The sequence below is a fragment of the Panthera uncia genome, chromosome B1, assembly GCF_023721935.1.
Source record: "Panthera uncia isolate 11264 chromosome B1, Puncia_PCG_1.0, whole genome shotgun sequence".
Taxonomy (NCBI): domain Eukaryota; kingdom Metazoa; phylum Chordata; class Mammalia; order Carnivora; family Felidae; genus Panthera; species Panthera uncia.
In genome coordinates, this window is record NC_064811.1 from 127,103,849 (window position 1) to 127,121,567 (window position 17,719).

Sequence of the window (17,719 nt, forward strand, 5' to 3'; positions counted from 1 at the left end):
TCTAGAAATGTTTCTACTACTCATACTAACCTGATTTTCCCAAACCTTCTGCCTTTTGAAGGAATCAAAGTGATCTTTTACCTTTGTAAAACACCACACACATTCAATTCTGCACTTGTCCCTCTTGCATTAACCTTTTAGAAACGAAATGCCCTTACAGTGGATGCAGGTATTTAGCATAGTAATGTTAAATGTCACACATTTCTCCCTCCCATTCCCACAAAAGTTAATATAAAATTGTGGCACATCTTAGAAGAAAAATAGCAGTTCTTTCGGTGCAGTCATATTGCTAACCTGAACTCAATTTTAACTAATAAGGCAATGTTTTCTCCAGATACATGCTGAAAAGATAATAAATACTTTAATGTCTTCATCAATAGCATCTAATATCTCTCCTCAAGGAAGAAGCCATTCAAGTGTCTCTCACCATAACCAGATACTGATCTCTTCTTTTTACTTGTTTTATACTCTGGACCACAGAACATTCACCAAGTAGATTATACTATGAATAGCTAATTTCATCACCTGAACAAAAAGATCAGAATTCAAGCTCAGTGTTTAACCACTTAAGCTCATGTCTGTCAAAAAGACAGCAATAAACGTTTTGAGAAAACTAGACTGACAAAAAACACCACAAACACAAAGAAAATATAACTTTACCAGTTAAAGAATACATTTACAAAGCAATGATTTTAAATTGAATAGAAGGTCATCAGTATTCAACAGGACTATCTCCTCAGGAAAAGTCAGAACTCAAGACTACAATTTATCACTTCATTATAGTACTAATTTGAGATAACGATTTAAGATATTAAAATTAACATATCTAAGGGAGAGAAACTCAAAAGATAAGGTTAAGTCTTTGAATGTATTATTGCCCCTTCTGTCACATGAATCCTCTTACATGCTCCCCTCTATCTGTAAACAATGTGTTTCATTGAGTTCTACCAAATCTTTCTTTACAAAAAGTAAAAATAGTAGCTAAAGAGAAAATGTCCTTATTTTCTCCTCTGAAAACATAATATAAAAATTAAAATGACAACTGGTAAGCACAATAAATAATAACTTGTCATTATTTCTTTAAAGTATATTTAGGGGAAGAAATAAAAATTTAACCAAGGCTCTACTTGAGATGTTGAACTTCTTTATAAGGTATCAAAGATCAATATGTCAATTATACTTCAATTAAAAAAAAAAAAGAGACGAAAAAGATCAGTTGTAGTCTATAGGTTAAATGTAACTCAAAGCCAGTTTCTGGAGCCTGTACAATGTTTATGGGTTTTTTAAACTGAATATTCACACGTTTTTGGGAAGACACACATGCACAGTAGCGTGCACGTGGGTCCTGACACATACACACACCCAGCAGTTCCTAAGAGCCTGAGTAATCTTACTGGCTCAATCATGACTTTCTCCACACTCATTCATCAGATATATTTGGACCTTGTGGATTACAGTTTTCATTTTCTCACCCCAAGCAACCAAAAGAAAATGAGGAAGAACAATCATCTGTTCAAATATTCTTTTTTAGTTCAGGATGCTGAGGTGATTACACCATGCAAAATTACCTCAATGCTCACACAAGAGGAAATTTGGAGTAGATCGCTTGGAGGGATCATTCTTTCCTCACATGTATGTTGAGGAAGCCCAGAGCAGTTAACAATGACAAGACTTTTGGGTTTTATTGCATTTATGTGCAGCTACTTGAGAAATTTCTTAAAAACATTCTTATATTCTCAAAGCAAAGTTTATGCACATATGTACACTTATCCCAACGTTTACTTTCTTCACTTTTTGTTGTTATTGCTGTTTAAAAACAGCCAAATAAAGATATACAGTGCCTGGTTAAAAATAAAAAAGGACAATTCTAGGTATCTCACATATCAATGCACATAACCACTCTAAATATTACTTTCAAATTCTGAGCAAGAAACAGTGTACTAGGACACAAAGTAGAAGAGAGACAAGCAATTACTAAATATATTTAAATACGTTAAAAGCAGCTCAATCAATAACAATAAGGTACTATATGGCCCTCTAGTGTTCAATGAAGAAACAGATGAATTCTTAATTCTTATATGATATTTCATAGTAAACTTTCCCTGATTTACTAAATATGTTTAAATATACTCATGTATGACTTCCACAAAAACCTAAGTTGTACCTCTTGTGGCTTTAGTTGCCTGTGCCTTCTTTGAAACTACTATCCACATTTAGAGTGTTCACTAAAAGAATTCTGAAATGCTTTTAAACATTTTCCCATTAAAAAATCCCAATGCTAAATAGAAAAAACAAACAAACAGCATTTCTCAGTTAAAAGTAAACAGCACTGAATTTAAGGCCATTTTCAAAGAAGAAACAAAAATTATAGTATCATGACTACAAATTAGGTATTTAAAACACAGCTAATTTATATTCTCTAACCATACTTTTTCTCTGTGTTCTACTTCTATAATTCATCCAACCTGGCTTTTCTCTTTATCATAATTTATAGATACGAGATTCAATATAGCAAACAAAGCAAGGAAATACATGAAAACTGTTTCCCAGAAGAGAGGTCAAAGAAGGATTGAGATTCTAGGATAAGAGTCAAACTAAAAAGAAGACTTATAAGCAGAAAAGAATCTTGTTAATAAGATTCTTAAGATTGTAATCACTGATAAAAGGCTTAGTAATCAATAACTACTGTCTAAATTAAAGTTGGTGAAACACTAATTTCAAAATGGACCCAAGTTTATTATAGATTTGTAAATATTTTTATAATTTATGTTGCCTTATTTTTTTAAATATTGTTTTTACATACTGAAGTTTTGGGGAGGAAAAGATGGGGAGGGGGTGACTGGTATATGAACAAAATCTAAATTAAACTCTCTGCTATCTCATTCACTTCATGTAACATTAAGCAAATAATATTTCCAAGTTAAAACTTTAGAAACTATAGGAAGATATTGTGAAGTTCCTGTACTTGGCACCAAGATCAGTCCTCTAAATGTCAAGGGAAGGTAAGTTGCCTATGCCATGGAAACTCTGTAAACAATCTTTTAAAGTACCCATTAGCTATTGGCAAACCATTAAGAAACAAATTGTAAACAAAGAAAATTTAAATAAATTTGCCCAATATAAACCCACACAGACATCTGGAATATATTCAAAGAGTCACCTAGAAAGGCTCTATACTTATTTCTAAAACTTCCGCCACTATTCAAAGTTATGATTCCTTATTTTCATTTCTTTATAGCCTCCCACAACACTAATTCCTACCTAGCCTTTAAGGTCTCAACCTAGCTTTCATTTCCTCACTGAAAATATCACTGATTTAATTATTTGGATGTGGATACATATGCATTGAGAACTACAGAACTGGGAGGAACATAGAAAATGCTAGAAGACAGAATCTTGATAAAATAATCTTGGTGATGAAATAATCCTTCATTAAGAAGGAGTGAAATGGAAACTGAGTGAGAATGGAGGCACAATGGAAAATTACAAATTAGAAAATCTAAAAGGGACAAATTTAAAGTTTTATCCTCAGGTTCAAAAACCTGTAAATGTTTACATTAAGTGGAACAGGATTAAATTGGACAGTGTTTGTCAAAATACATAAAGATTTTGTTTTCTGAAAGTTCAAGTTTTTTAAGCATTTTCTGTATGCAGAGTACAAGGTCCTTTAAGACACAGAGAATCTCAGAGAATCAGGTCTGTCAACAATCTAAATACACATAAATTTTAGGAAAAAAGTGACTATAATTACCACAATATAAGTTAAAAACAAAGAGCTAATGGAGATCCAGAATTTTGCTCAGATTTCTATGAAATATTCCTAAAGAAGGTGAGCTCTGAATGGATCTTGATGAGGACAGAAGACATTTAAAAGATGAGGAAAAAGCTTAAGCAAAGATATCAAAGTAACCCAAATTCCTCTATGCTCAGAAATATCAAATAAACCTCCACTTCTCAGGTAGAGAGTAGGATAGAAACAAGATGAAGGAAATAAGAAGGTTTTCGAATTTTGTATATATTATACATATAATAATTACCTTTAAAAGAATAAAAGATACAAAGGCTCTTACCAAACTAGGAATTGAGGAAAAATTCACCAACCTGATAAACATCTGAAAAACCTGACAACTAATACCACACTTAATGGTAAGAAACTTTCCCACTAAGATCAGGAATGAGACAAGGATTTTCTTTCTCACTACTACTTCTCTGTCTCTTTTTTTTAAATCAATTTTTTTTTAAGTTTATTAATTTATCTTGAGAGAAAGAGAGTGAGAGAGAGCATGTGTGTGCGTGCGAGCAGGGAAGGGGCAGAGAGAGAGGGAAAGAGAGAATCCCAAGCAGGCTCCCTGCTGTCAGTGCAGAGCCTGAAGTGGGACTCAAACCCATGAACTGTGAGATCATGACGTGAGCTAAAACCAAGAATCAGATGCTTAACTGACTGAGCCTCCCAGGCACCCCACTCTCTACTACTTTTCAACATCATACTAGAAGTCCTAGTTAATTAAGCAGTTAAGACAAGAAAAGGAAATAAAGGATTTGCAGATTAGGAAGGAAGAATAAAATTGCCTTTATTCATAAATGAGAGTATCACCTATGTCAAAAATCAGAAAGAATCAAGAAAGAAACTCTTGGAACTAATAAGCAATTACAGCAAGAATGCAGGATACAAAGTAAATACACAGAAGCCCATCATTTTCCTGTAACAGCAATGAACAGGCAAATCTGAAATTAAAAACACATTACCTTTTACATTAGCTCCCCCCAAAATAAATACTTAAGTATATCTAATAAAATATGTATAAGATCTGATGAGGGAAACTACAAAATTCTAATAAAAGATATTAAGAGTTAACTACGTAAAGAGACAGTCCATGTTCTTGGATAGGAAGAGTAAATATTGTCAAGTTGCCAGTTCCTCCCAACTTGATCTACAGATTCAATGCAATCCCAATCAAAATCCCAGCAAGTTATTTTATTGATATTAACAAGCAGATCCGAAAGTTTATGTGGAGAGGCAAAAGACCGAGAAGGGCTGAGGAGAACAAAGAAGATTGATACTACCCAACTTCAAGACTTACTATAAAGCTACAATAATCAAGACAGTGTTGTATTGGTAAGAGGACAAATCAAAAAGGAAAATGTCATTTCCTTTCCAAACTTGCTTTCTTGATAATGCACAAGTATTGTTCCACTGTAAGTAGATCTTGAAACTTGCAATAATGAGCTTATCTGCACTTACGTTCACCTCTTATCGTGTTGGAAGGAATCCCTCACTGATCACAAGGGCAAAGATGCATATCTTGACTGGAAAAAAAGAAACCCTAAAAGTAAATGAATAAGAAAAAATAAACGAAGAGCAACACTGGATATATCCCTGCCTTGTTTGTGGTCATGTCACCTAACGTAGAAATAAAGAGGACAATAAAAATGATCATCTCCTATGTCTGTACGGCTTTTTCAAATTTGCAAAGCAGGGGCACCTGGGTGACTCAGTCGGTTAAGCATCCCAATCATGACTTCGGCTCAGGTCATGACCTCATGGTTTGTGAGTTTAAGCCCCACATCAGGCTCCACACTGTTCCTTCTCTCTCTGTCTCTGTCTCTCTCTCTCTGCCCTTCCCCTGCTGGCGCACTCTCTCTCAAAATAAATAAATAAACTTTAAAAATGTTAAAATAAATAAATAAATAAAATTTGCAAAGCATTTCACATTTATTGTCTCATTTAAACTCCATACAACACTTTTGCAGTAAGGGCAGCTACCCTATTCCTGTTTAATGGTGAAGAAACTGAGGCTCAAGGAGGTTGGTGGATGAGCCCGAGGACTATGCCTAGTAAATGAGAGAGAGCAGACAGACAGCTCTTCTTACCTCCTATTCTTTCCGGCACAGAAGTCTGCCTAACGTTACCGGCCCAAACTATACACTCGAGGGTTGGGATTCAACAGAGAGGAGCTATCCAGTGATGACTCCCACAGGTTACCCAGAAAAAATCTTGTGGATACAAGAAACAAACAAACAAAAAGGAACAAAATAGCCCAGAAACAGACTTACATAAATATATTCAACTAATCTTTGACAAAGAAGCAAAGATAATACAATGGGGCGAAGACTGTTCAACAACTGGTGCCGTAACAACTGGCCATGCACGTGCACATATCAACTGAAAATGGATCATAGACCTAAATACACAACACATACTAGAAAACTCCTAAACGATAACATAGAAGAAAATGTAGATGGCCCTGGGGGGGTATGATGATGACTTTTAGATACAACACCAGATGCACAGTCTATGAAAGAAATCATTGATTACCTGGACTTCCTTAAAATTAAAAACTTCTGCTCTGTGAAAGACAATGACTAGAGAATGAGAACACAAGCCACTGACTGGGACAAAAATTTGCAAGAGACAATATGATAGAGGCCTGCTGAACAAAATATATGAAGAACTCTTAAAACTCAACAATAAGAAAATGAACAACTCAATTAAAAAATGGGCAAAAAAGATCTAAAAAGACACCTCAAAGAAGATGGCAAATAAACATATGAAAAGATGTTGAACATCATGTCTTTACAAAATTTCAAATTAAAACTACAATAAGATATCACGACACACCTATTAGAATGGCCACAATCCAAAAGACTGACAACAAAAGCTGGCAATAGCAACTCTCATTCATTGCTGGTGGAAGAGCAAAATGGTACAGCCACTCTGAAAGACAGTTTGGCAGTTTCTCACAAAATTAAACATACTCTTACCATATGATCTATCAACCATGCTTGTTGGTATTTATCCAAAGGAGTTGAAAACTTATGTCTACATAAAAACCTGCACATAAATGTTGCTAAAAGCAGGAATACAAAACGGCATATACACTGATCACTGTTTATGCAAAATACGTATCCATGTAGTCAAGGACTTTTAAGTAATATGTAACTTTATTCACTATTTACTGACAAGTTATTAGGTAATGGGGCATCTTATACCTGACAAATATTATTAGGCAAGATAAATAAGTCAAAGGGCTTGAATAACAGGGAGGCAGCAAAACAATTTTAATACAATGTGATATGAGTCATACTAAATATACCATGGGAGCAGAGATTAAGTTGGGGTAACTTTTGGTGGCATGAAAACAAATGTTAGGGTGGTAGCCTTATGGGTTAGTCAACAGTCCACCTCCTCCTAAAATTACAGTTTCACTGAATTTTCAAATTTTAACAAATTGCAATCTGGACCCAGAATGATACCTGGGTTCAAATCCTAGCTCCACTACTACTAATCAGCTGACTGGCCAATGATGAATTACTTTACCTCTTCTTTCTCATCTCTGATATGGGGATAAAAATTAGAACTTACGTAACAGGATGAGATTCTATAAGGAAAGAATGTACCACAATGTCCTAACACAGAGTAAGTGGTGTTCAATAAATGGTTTATTATCACTATTAATATCATTATCAATGCTATTTCACTATATTGATGAGGTTCAGAACAGGAACAGTAATAGTCAGGCTCTACTACATGTCAGCAGCACCACGTTGACTATGGGACATAACACTTCAAGAGTAACCTGTCCAGAGAAGAGCAACAAGGAGGGTGACCTTGGAAAACTCACTGAAGGGATTCAATCTGGAGAAAAGATTATGGATAAATATGACAGCCAGTCTTCTAGAAGAAGGGCCGTCACTGCTCTAGATGGAAGAACAAGGACCAAAGAAGAGTAACAGATGTCATCATGTAGAACTGTCTAAAAATATATTACTTCACACTGTAGTTTTTCTTTGTGATGACTTCATTTTGAAGCCCAAGTCTATTGCTAAAGCCAAAGGCACAAGTTTGGACTTGGCAACCTCAAAGGTCCCCTCTCATTCAGACATTATCTCAGGAGGCTTAAAATTAGGAGGAAAAACCTAAGCAGTTTAAATACATTACTTAGTTTGAAGAAACGGGGTTGGGAATAGCAGAGGGGAGGGAAAGCACTGGTGACTTCCCGGTAGAGCACTTTAGAAATATGTTTTAAAAGACTCAGAAATTGCCTATAGAAAGATTTTTAAATGATATTCACGTTTCATGGACAGCCAAAACTGCTGTCAAGGCTATTCTAAGTAACTCTCTAAAGAAACTACGTATTAAATAAATGTCCTGGGGCACCTGGGTGGCTCAGTCAGTTGAGCGTCTGACTGCAGCTCAGGTCATAATCTCACAGTCCGGGAGTTTGAGCCCCACACAGACTGGCTGCTGTCAGGACAGAGCCCGCTTCAGATCCTCTGTCCCCCTCTTTGTCTCTACCCCTCCCTCACTCATGCTCTCTCTCAAAAATAAACATTTTGAATAAATAAACAAATAAATGTCTTGAAAATTAAAAAAAGGTACTATTATACTAACTGTTACTCTTGTAATAATGTGGGAAGTTGACCTTAGAAAATTGCCAGGGTGGTACCTGAGTTCCAGAGATACGAAGAATTGGTTACACAAAGAACTCTTAGAGTTCATTGCTTTCCAGTATATTCAGTTGCATTTTTATGAAGAGATCATTATATAATGCCCTTCTGTATGAGGGGTCCTTTCTGTTCAATCTTCTATTGGAGCATTATTATGGAAGTTATTCAAAGGACTAAGTAAAATATGAACTAGTTTCCAGGAGATACAGTTTATTTCTTAATAAATCATAGTAATATATGCTTGTTGTAGCAAGCTTGGGAAATTCTGAAAAGTATATAATATATAATAGAAATAACCATATTCAGAGGGAATTCCTAACATGTGGTTTCTTCCTGATCTTTTCCCATGCATATACAGGTTTAATGTATGTTTCTTTCATAAGTAGGATCATAATGTATACACAGTTTTGAGTTCTGTATTTTCAGCAAACATTATATTTTTAAGTATTTTCCTGTTGTTAAATTTTCTTCAAAGAGATGATTGCTAATGGTTATAGAAGTTGCCTTCAATTAATTTCTGCATCTTAGCAATATGGTTCTTAAATTGGAATTTCAACTTCTCAGGAGAGTCTTACCCTAGAATGGCTAATTGTTTTGTAACATTCTTCAATGTAACTATCTTTATATTGCATATTTGAGTTTTAATCAAAATTTAAATGCCATGCTTATTTATAATTTATAGTCTAGCCTGAGTACATCTTAAGAGGTGAAATGAGAATTGTTCACATTACAATTTGCGAATTGTAACTCTCAACCTAAATTAGCACTAGAGACAAATACATCAAATTTCTACTGTTCAAAAAAAAAAAAAAAAAAAAAGAGTAGGAACTGTCAACTCAAGACAAAACTTACCCAAAAGTCATAAGGCAATACCAAATGAACTGTGTAATGTAAAGAATCAAAAAGTAGTTCAATGACTTTTCTAATTCTAAGAAGATATAAAAATAGAGATGGAATCAGACCTGGGTTTGAAGGATCTGGCCAGCTAGAGAGAAACAGGGATCATTAAAAGCAAGTGGATCCATGGAAATGAAATCAGGTAGAAAGACACTACAGTATGATTGTGAAAGACTTCAAATGTCCAATTATGGATTTGACTTCATTAGTGGGAAATCAGTCACCAGATATTTATATTGAGGTTACTAATCCATACAGAGATAAAAATCCGTTTTTTTAAAAATTCATCCAATCATTCATACTGCTAGCTCATTATCAAGCACATCACACTGTAGCCTAAGCAAAGAAACAGAAACATAAGCAAAGATGCTGCTAACATTTTTAAACACAGACTGTCCAATTTGGATCTTACAAGCACCTGGGGGTAAGTAAAAGGAAGACCAAGTATTCAAGTCTGTTAAACTCTTCAGTGGGCCTATAGGTTTAGAAGATAAGAAAAAGTCAAACCATTTTTCCACCAAAGGACCAGAAGAAAATCAGGATACTAACAGAGACCAGAAAATCTGAGGAGGAAAATTAAAAATTGGTATGAAGAAATAGTAATTAGCACTCAGATGACAATGCCCAAGAGACAACTGGAAATGCAGGACTGAGGCTTGGGTGAATGAGGAGCGCTCAAGACATAATTTTGGAGTTATCCAGCAAAGTGAAAACAGAACCCATGATGATATACACTCCTTTATCCTCTTCATACCATCTTCCCCATCACCAACAAAAATGTTGGCTTTTTGTCTCTGGTCTCTCTCAAAAAATAAATAAACCTTAAAAATAAATAAACATGTTTTAAAAGAATGAAGTTTAGAGAAACCTGACAAATTCTAATTAAAGGAAATTGCATATACCTATCAACTGGGAAGATCTGTGAATAGCATTGCCTTGGAAATTTATGTCACATTTTTATCAGAGATGCGCTCAGCTTATTACAGTTTGTTCCCAATCCACAACTATACTCTTTCAAGTATTTATCTATTTATTCATATTTTTTTCCACTAGAGGGTGATATGATGACTGAACTCTAAAGGTCATTAAAAAAAAACACAAGACTTATTTCCTTTGTGGGGAATGAAGTGTATTTGTGAGATTAAGGGTGAGGGATAGGAGACAGATAAACAGAAATAAGGTCACAAGCCTTCATTTGTCAACTGACACCTGAGTGTCCCAGGCACTACAGTACTTACTTGCTTTATATAAATATATTTTTTACTTAATCCTTATAAAAACCCTGAGAAGTAGGTATTATAGTCTTATTTTACAGATAAAGAAACAGTCCATGAGATCATTGTCATATAATAGGTGGCAAAATCAGAATTCAAGTTCAAATCTGAAAAGTTACTTTCACTCTACCATTTTAAGGGAAAACCCATCTTCTCCAGGGTGTCCCCTTCCCTCCACTTCCACTATCCTCTCCACATGTTTATTTTTTAAAGTTTGTATTTAAATTCCAGTTAGTTAACATACAGTGTAATATTTTCAGGTGTACAATTTAATGGTTCAACACTTCAATACAACACCCAGTGCTCATCACAAGTGCATTCCTTAATCCCCATCACCTATTTTCCCCATCCCCCCACCCACCTCCCCTCTGGTAACCACCAGTTTTTTCTCTGTCGTTAAGAGTCTGTTTCTTGGTTTGCCTCTCTTTTTTGCCTTTGCTTGTTTGTTTTATTTCTTAAATTCCACATATGAGTGAATCCACGTGGTTTTTTTTCTAAAGTTTTAAAAAAAATTTTTTAACGTTTTTTGAGAGAGACAGGAGACAGGGAGAATGCATGCACAAGTGAGGAAGGAGCAGAGAGAGGGAGAGAGAGAATCCCAAGAAGGCTCTGCAATGTCAGCGCACAGCCCGATGCAGGGCCCGAACCCCACAAACCATGACATCATGACCTGAGCCGAAATCAAGAGTTGGACACTTAGCTGCCTGAGCCACCCAGGAGCCCCAAATCCATGTGTTTAAAATTGGGTTAAACTGGGCAAAGTGAATATTTCTATGGTATCCTCCTTCACAAAGGTGGGAAGCAAGGCTCTATTCACTGGGCTATGTTTACTAGTGGATGTTATTCAAGATGAGTGCCTTACATAGCTCTTGTTGCTCTCTGGATGTATTTACACCTAACAGAATTTGAATTTAAGTTCTTTGTCTTAACAAGAACAAGACAAGGAAGGCTAGGGACTTCCTGAAGCAGACATCACTCTCTAGAACTCTACATTCAACAGAATAGAATTTACAGCCTGTTAGATTTCAGATGTTAGTCACATTGTCCTACAAAGTTTCTCAGGAGCTCTTGTTCAAAAGAGTGGTTGGAGAATGGAAGACTAGAAACAAAACTGTCATTCTGATCCCCTAATTGGCTAGTGATCATTGTGCCCAATTTCTCTACTGTTTAGAATCTAGAAACAAGAAAAAGCCTCAGACTTTTGTCAATTTTAATAGATATTTATTTCTTATTTGAGGCAAAAAGGATAAAAAAGCTGTTTAGTTACTAGGAGAAATCTAACAGTCAGGATGGGAAAAAATAGACTAATTTGAGGTTAAGGAACAAAATTATGTGACAACAGATGGAAGACAACAAGACAGGCATGGAAGAAGCAGAAACTGGTGCTCAAGCATGGTTTTGTTCATGAAAACATCAGGAGAATACAAAAGACTTGGTCTAATGGTAACCTCATTTGCTTTTCATTTTAGTGGAAAATGAGTTGCTACTCTGCATTAAACATGTAAAAAGAGTTTTATGTATGGGCTGGGCATCTCTCTAGAAAACAAGATCCGCCCGCCCCCCGCCCCCACACACACACAAGCAGGGGAGGGGCAAAGGAAGGAAAAAGAGAATCTGAAGTAGGCTCCACGCCCAGCACAAGCTCAATGAGGCCTCAATCTCACAGCCATAAGATAATGACCTGAGTGAAAACCAAGTGTCAGACACTTAACAGATTGAGCCACCCTGGCACGCCAAGATTTTTTTTTTTTTTTAATATAAGGCTGTACAGAGGGAGTTAAAACTGAAAAGATGAGCATTCCTATCTGAGGAAGCAAGTTGACTTTAGAATTTATAGGCAGACTAGTCAAATTTACAGAAATAGCACAGAACTCTTGCTTAAAAACATGTTTGGTGTACTCTGGAAAAGTGATACCTGTTTTCCAATCTCAAATTTCACTGTCATTTCTTCTTGTTACAATTTTAGCCTTGAACCTTTATATCTTCAATAATTTTTGTTAAATACCACACGGAAAACCACTTAACTGAGCCCTAATGATTTCAAATGCGACATTGTATTAGAAAGTTATCCCACTCCAGAGTCTAGAACCTGAATAGACTTGTAGTTCTGCTGAAAATCTTGTGTAGCAATATTTTCCAAATTCTACCATAAGGGGCAGCATAGCACATGGAAAGAAAGGTGTGGGGTTTTTTTTTTTGTTTGTTTGTTTGTTTTGTTTTGTTTTGTTAAATTAGGCAGATCTGGATTAAAATCTCTGGTCACTTACAGTGTCATTTTTGGTCTCTCTGTAACTTCTACTTACTTATCTATCACAGGAACTTGCAAACAGTATACGGGCTTAATAAATACCAATTCTTGACTGCCCTTACACTTGACTTTTAACATTAAGATGGTCTGAAATTTCTAATGTACATTATTACGTAGGTTCCCATATGAACAAATCTTTGGTGACTGGGGGAAAAAAAGACTGCCCTAAGAGTTTTGATAGTTTCAGTATGTTTTCAAAGAAAAGACCAAGGCAAGGAAAGACCAAAAGTGGATTTTCTCATTAATATATTTGCATATACAGCATGTTCAGGAATGATTGAATAAGTAAGTATAGCTGGCTCCAGGGTATATTTAAGAAACTGCACCCCCCCCCCAAAAAAAAAAAAACACGTGAAAGATATGTTGGATAAAACTGTAAAGTAAAAGGCTAATCCCATATTAACATTAAAAGGGTTTTTTTTTTTTTTTAATGATTCTTTTACCACTACTCTTCTTAAAAGTCACAGTTTAAGAAGACTTAAAAGAAACTGTGGCCAAGGGTAAAATCTGTTGAAGTGTTTTATGTTTAGAATGATCAAAATTTAAAGCTGCTCTAAAATAAAAATACGGTAAAACCTTGGTTTGGGAGCATAATTCATTCTGGAAACATGCTTGTAATCAAAGGACTAGGAAGTATATCAAAGCGAGCTGTGATCATGTGACATTTGGCATCACATGGTACTCGTATTGCAAGACATTGCTCGTTTATCAAGTTAAAATGTATTAGAAATGTTCGCTGGTCTTGCGGAACACTCACAAAACAAGTTACTCACAATCTACAGTTCTACATTTGAAATAATGAGAGCGTTTCCTTATTTACTATATTAAGATTTATTATATACATGAGTGACCGACATTTTCTTCTTAAGCAATGAAGTAACAGGTGACATCTGTAAAGTATTGGTGAGAAAATAAAGCACTCTGGGAATGATCCTAAAGAGAGTTTCAAGAATAGAAAAAAGGAAAATGGGCCAAATGAAGCTCAAAATACCTCATTGCAGAAGGGCATTGCTGCCTTGGCAGTCAAATAGTTTATATTCTTCTTGCCATATTTGTGAAGGAAAATGACCTCAAAATAAACAACATATCAAAAGTATGTACACAGCATACCTATACAGACACACACACACATACATACAGACACTCATGCACATATACACATCTATCCCTGTAGTTGCTAGTACTCAGTCCACTCCTGTGGCCTTGTGTGGACTGCACAATATCTTGCATTTCATGACCTGAGAGACACTAGGAAAAAACTGCCTTAAAATTGTTACTTTGTTTTTAAGGAGGTAACGATATAACTACATAAAATACACCTAAAAGTTCTGTTTACAGTTTCATCTTGAAGGGAAAAAAAAAGATAAAACATCTGTCAAACCTGTGTACTGGTAGTTTTCCTACAGAACAATCTAATGACTTCTCCTTTTGGAAAACTATATGTTTTGTCTAGCTGGCTTTCTTGTCTTTAAAATATAGCAGAACTCACTGATAGCTTTGCATTGTTCAACAATGCTTAGTTTCAATTAAACTTCTTTCTTAAACAAGATAATGCAGTAAAATATTAAGCCCCATTCTTCCACTTGAATCCTCAGGAAGAAGAGAGGTAGAAACCCCCTCTTTTAATGTAGTAACCTTGAGGGGGAGAGATCAAGAGATCTGGGGGACAGAAGCTGGGTGGACTGCACTGTAAAAGGTCTTAGCCTTACCAACAAAGCAGGCTGTAGCTATTAGGGGTAGAGATTCAAAGCACTTCAACACCTTGAGACAGAGATGGCAGAATGGATATAAATCACTACTGAAGTCAGCCCCTTCTCAAACCAACTAAATAAAATCTAAACTTGTAGACAGGCTAGGTAAATTAGGGATAAACATGTTTTAGAAGGAGTTTAAAGTTTCACAGCCTTAAGCAAAAATGATACAGCAATTCAAGTATTAAACCTAGTTCCTGAGACATTTTATTCCAGGTCAAGTTACATTAAGGGAGACGATGTTACATCTGTTTGTATATTTTTTATGGGCTAAATCACTGATTCACTATAAAATTTAAAAATAAGCAAATAAGAACAAGAGGATAGACTACTATGGACATTATTCATTTTAATGTCTGTAAAGTAAGTAAGCTATCATTTGAATGAAAATATTCCATACCAAAGAACTGTTTAACTTATAAGTCTATTCTACATGGACAGTCATGATTTTTATCTAATTTTCAAATGATAAATAAAGAACCAAACAGCATGCAAACATAAAGATTTATGAGCGTAGAAGCCTGGTTGGGGGGGGGGGGGGGGGGGGGGGGGGCAAAAGTTGTGTTACATAACTCATTCATTCTGAATATAATTCTTTTCACTTTCTCTCCTCTTTAAATTTAGACCATAGATAGCAACACTGCCTAAAATATTGATTAAATTCTAAGTCCAGCAAAAAGTACCTGACGTCTTATTGAATTTCCTGTAATTTCAACAGCACCAAAATACAAAGAAAATAAAATTCAATGAGGAGGAGAAGTCAGCACTTACTTGACTTAGGAGCTAGTCAAAAAGACCAAGTATGTAAAGAAAACTCCTATTTACAACTTTATCATTTTCTAGGGTTAGTGTGTATGTGTGTTCATATTCCTTACAACTTAAAAATGTTTCGATTATAGAATATTTTAAACATACTTTGAAAACCACACAGAAGAATACTCATGAGCCACCCCCACCCTAATCTCTGTAACCTGGCCTCAACAATCAGCAACTCATGACCAATCTATACTGTCTCCTTTTCTCCCCTTCAGTATTATTTTGAGGTAAAGCCCAGACACTATATCATTTCATTTGGACTATATTCGATTGGGAGGGGAAGGGAGAGACTACAACAGAAAGATTGGGGAGTGAGAGAAATAATGCTGCTTCTTTTCTTCTACAATCCCCACCCTTTGTCATAACCACAATTTTAAGGAGTAGCCAGGAGTATTTTGAGGAAAGAAGTCCACATGCCATCCCAAACAAGCACCGGCAATTCCAAATTTACTGCAACTGCCCAATCACTTCCTCCTTCCATCTCAGTCGGACTTCAATGTTTCAGGACCTCCCTGCCTATCTAGTAGCAAAGATGACAGACAGTATGACTGACTGGTATACTTCAGTCCTTAATTTCTGGCATAGCCACAAAGGACTGCATCCAATGGAAATGTTGTTCTAGCACTAGATTAATCAACAAGTCCCAGAGTTGATAAGATTTCTCTGGTTTAGACAGAAGTCTGCCTACCTTTTGAAACAAGACTATGGCTAACTCCATGGGCTACCACTAGCTGAATGAGATAAGAAGGCACATACAACAGAGCTGTCTTCTAGGAATGGGAAGGAAAACAAAAACTGCAGATAAGGGAAGTGGTGGCAGAAACTTGACAATAACTTGTGCCTTGGAGTGACACCTGCGAATACACAGCCCACCCCAGCAGCTGCATTTTGTAAATAAGAAAAGTTTCTTTACGATTTGATTTACACAAATCGTGTTTCACTGCAACACTCTCTGCTGCACACAAACTACTAACACCCGTCCTAGGGATAAAATTTATGGTAAAATTTGATATTAATGATTTTTCATAGTAATAGGATCAATTACCCTTCCCTTCGTTTGTAATAAGATTGTGCCATTATCAGTACTTCTGTTTCTAATACTTTCTGTAAAACAAAAATTAGTTCATTTTATTACTACACATCTGATGATGAATTTTGTGGTAATAACAAAGAGTGTGAGGACAGTTTCATTACAATGAATGTGGATAGGTAAACGTCTCAGGGGAACAGTGAACTAAATATACTCACTTTTGTTGTCTTTGTATAGAACGGGGAGGAGAGTTGGTGAATAGGCAGGTCCACGATACTAGTGGAGTTTGTGACACTGTTACTATGTGTATGTTCATCTTCCCTGCTACTGTCATCAGACTGATCAAAATCATCACTCTCCTGGTCCATTTCCTCTTCCTCTTCATCCTCCTCATCTTGCTCACCAGCATGTTCTCCGTCCTCTTCTTGTTCTTCCTGATTTCCTGAGGAGTCCTCATCTACCGAAATGAATCGATTGTTGTTTTCTTCCAACCGTCCTTGCTGGGAGTCGTTCTGGTCTCCAAGCCTAGGTTCTGCTCGGATGACTTCACCATTCCTTGCGGTGTGCTCCTCCTCTTGTTGTCGGAGCTGCTGCTGCTGCTGCTGGTGCTGTTCCTCCTCTACCACGCGGTTCATCTGCTCCTCATCTGCCTGGCTTGAGGAAGGGTTACCTCTCAGAGAGCCTCCAGTTCGTCGTCTTTTGCTGCCCACAGAGAGCAGTTCCTGATTCATTTCCAAAAGCCAGCTTGCTACTTCTTGGACCTTGGCTAGACTATCAGAAGATGCAAAGGATTTCACATTCTGTAGGGAAAAATGGGGGGGGGGGGAGAAAAAGGTTTGTTCAATCTATATTATCTTCCACTTTTATGTCCTAGGTCTATATTCCAAATTTCATTAAAGATTATAAAGTATCTGATGCCATGGAGACATTAAGATGTTCTTTAGAAATCAATAAAGTTTAAAATGTAGAAATTACGACACTTTATAAAGACGGACACAAAAATCACATAGTGACAGCTTTATTTTAATCTTTTAAAAAACAATTTTAGAATGAAGCCTGATAATTTAGTTGCTTTGACCAAAACATAATTTAACCAATAAAATCATTTTCAATTTTAAATCAGTTCATAAATGATATCTTTTGTAAAGCTTCCAGAAGATGTTATGAAGTACATCATAAAAAAAAAAAAAAATTC

The 17,719-nt window shown here is 35.8% G+C and overlaps 1 protein-coding gene across 5 annotated transcripts in view; it reads right to left on the reverse strand.

Moving 5' to 3' along the window:
* Window positions 1-17,719, reverse strand: part of FBXW7 (F-box and WD repeat domain containing 7) — a 512,478-nt gene that overhangs the window by 75,771 nt on the left and 418,988 nt on the right. For all 5 annotated transcript variants that reach the window (XM_049632296.1, XM_049632298.1, XM_049632297.1 and 2 more), the window contains one exon: window positions 16,743-17,324. In XM_049632296.1, coding sequence (XP_049488253.1) covers window positions 16,743-17,255 — 513 coding nt within the window. In that variant the 5' untranslated portion in view covers window positions 17,256-17,324. The remainder of the gene's footprint in view (window positions 1-16,742; window positions 17,325-17,719) is intronic.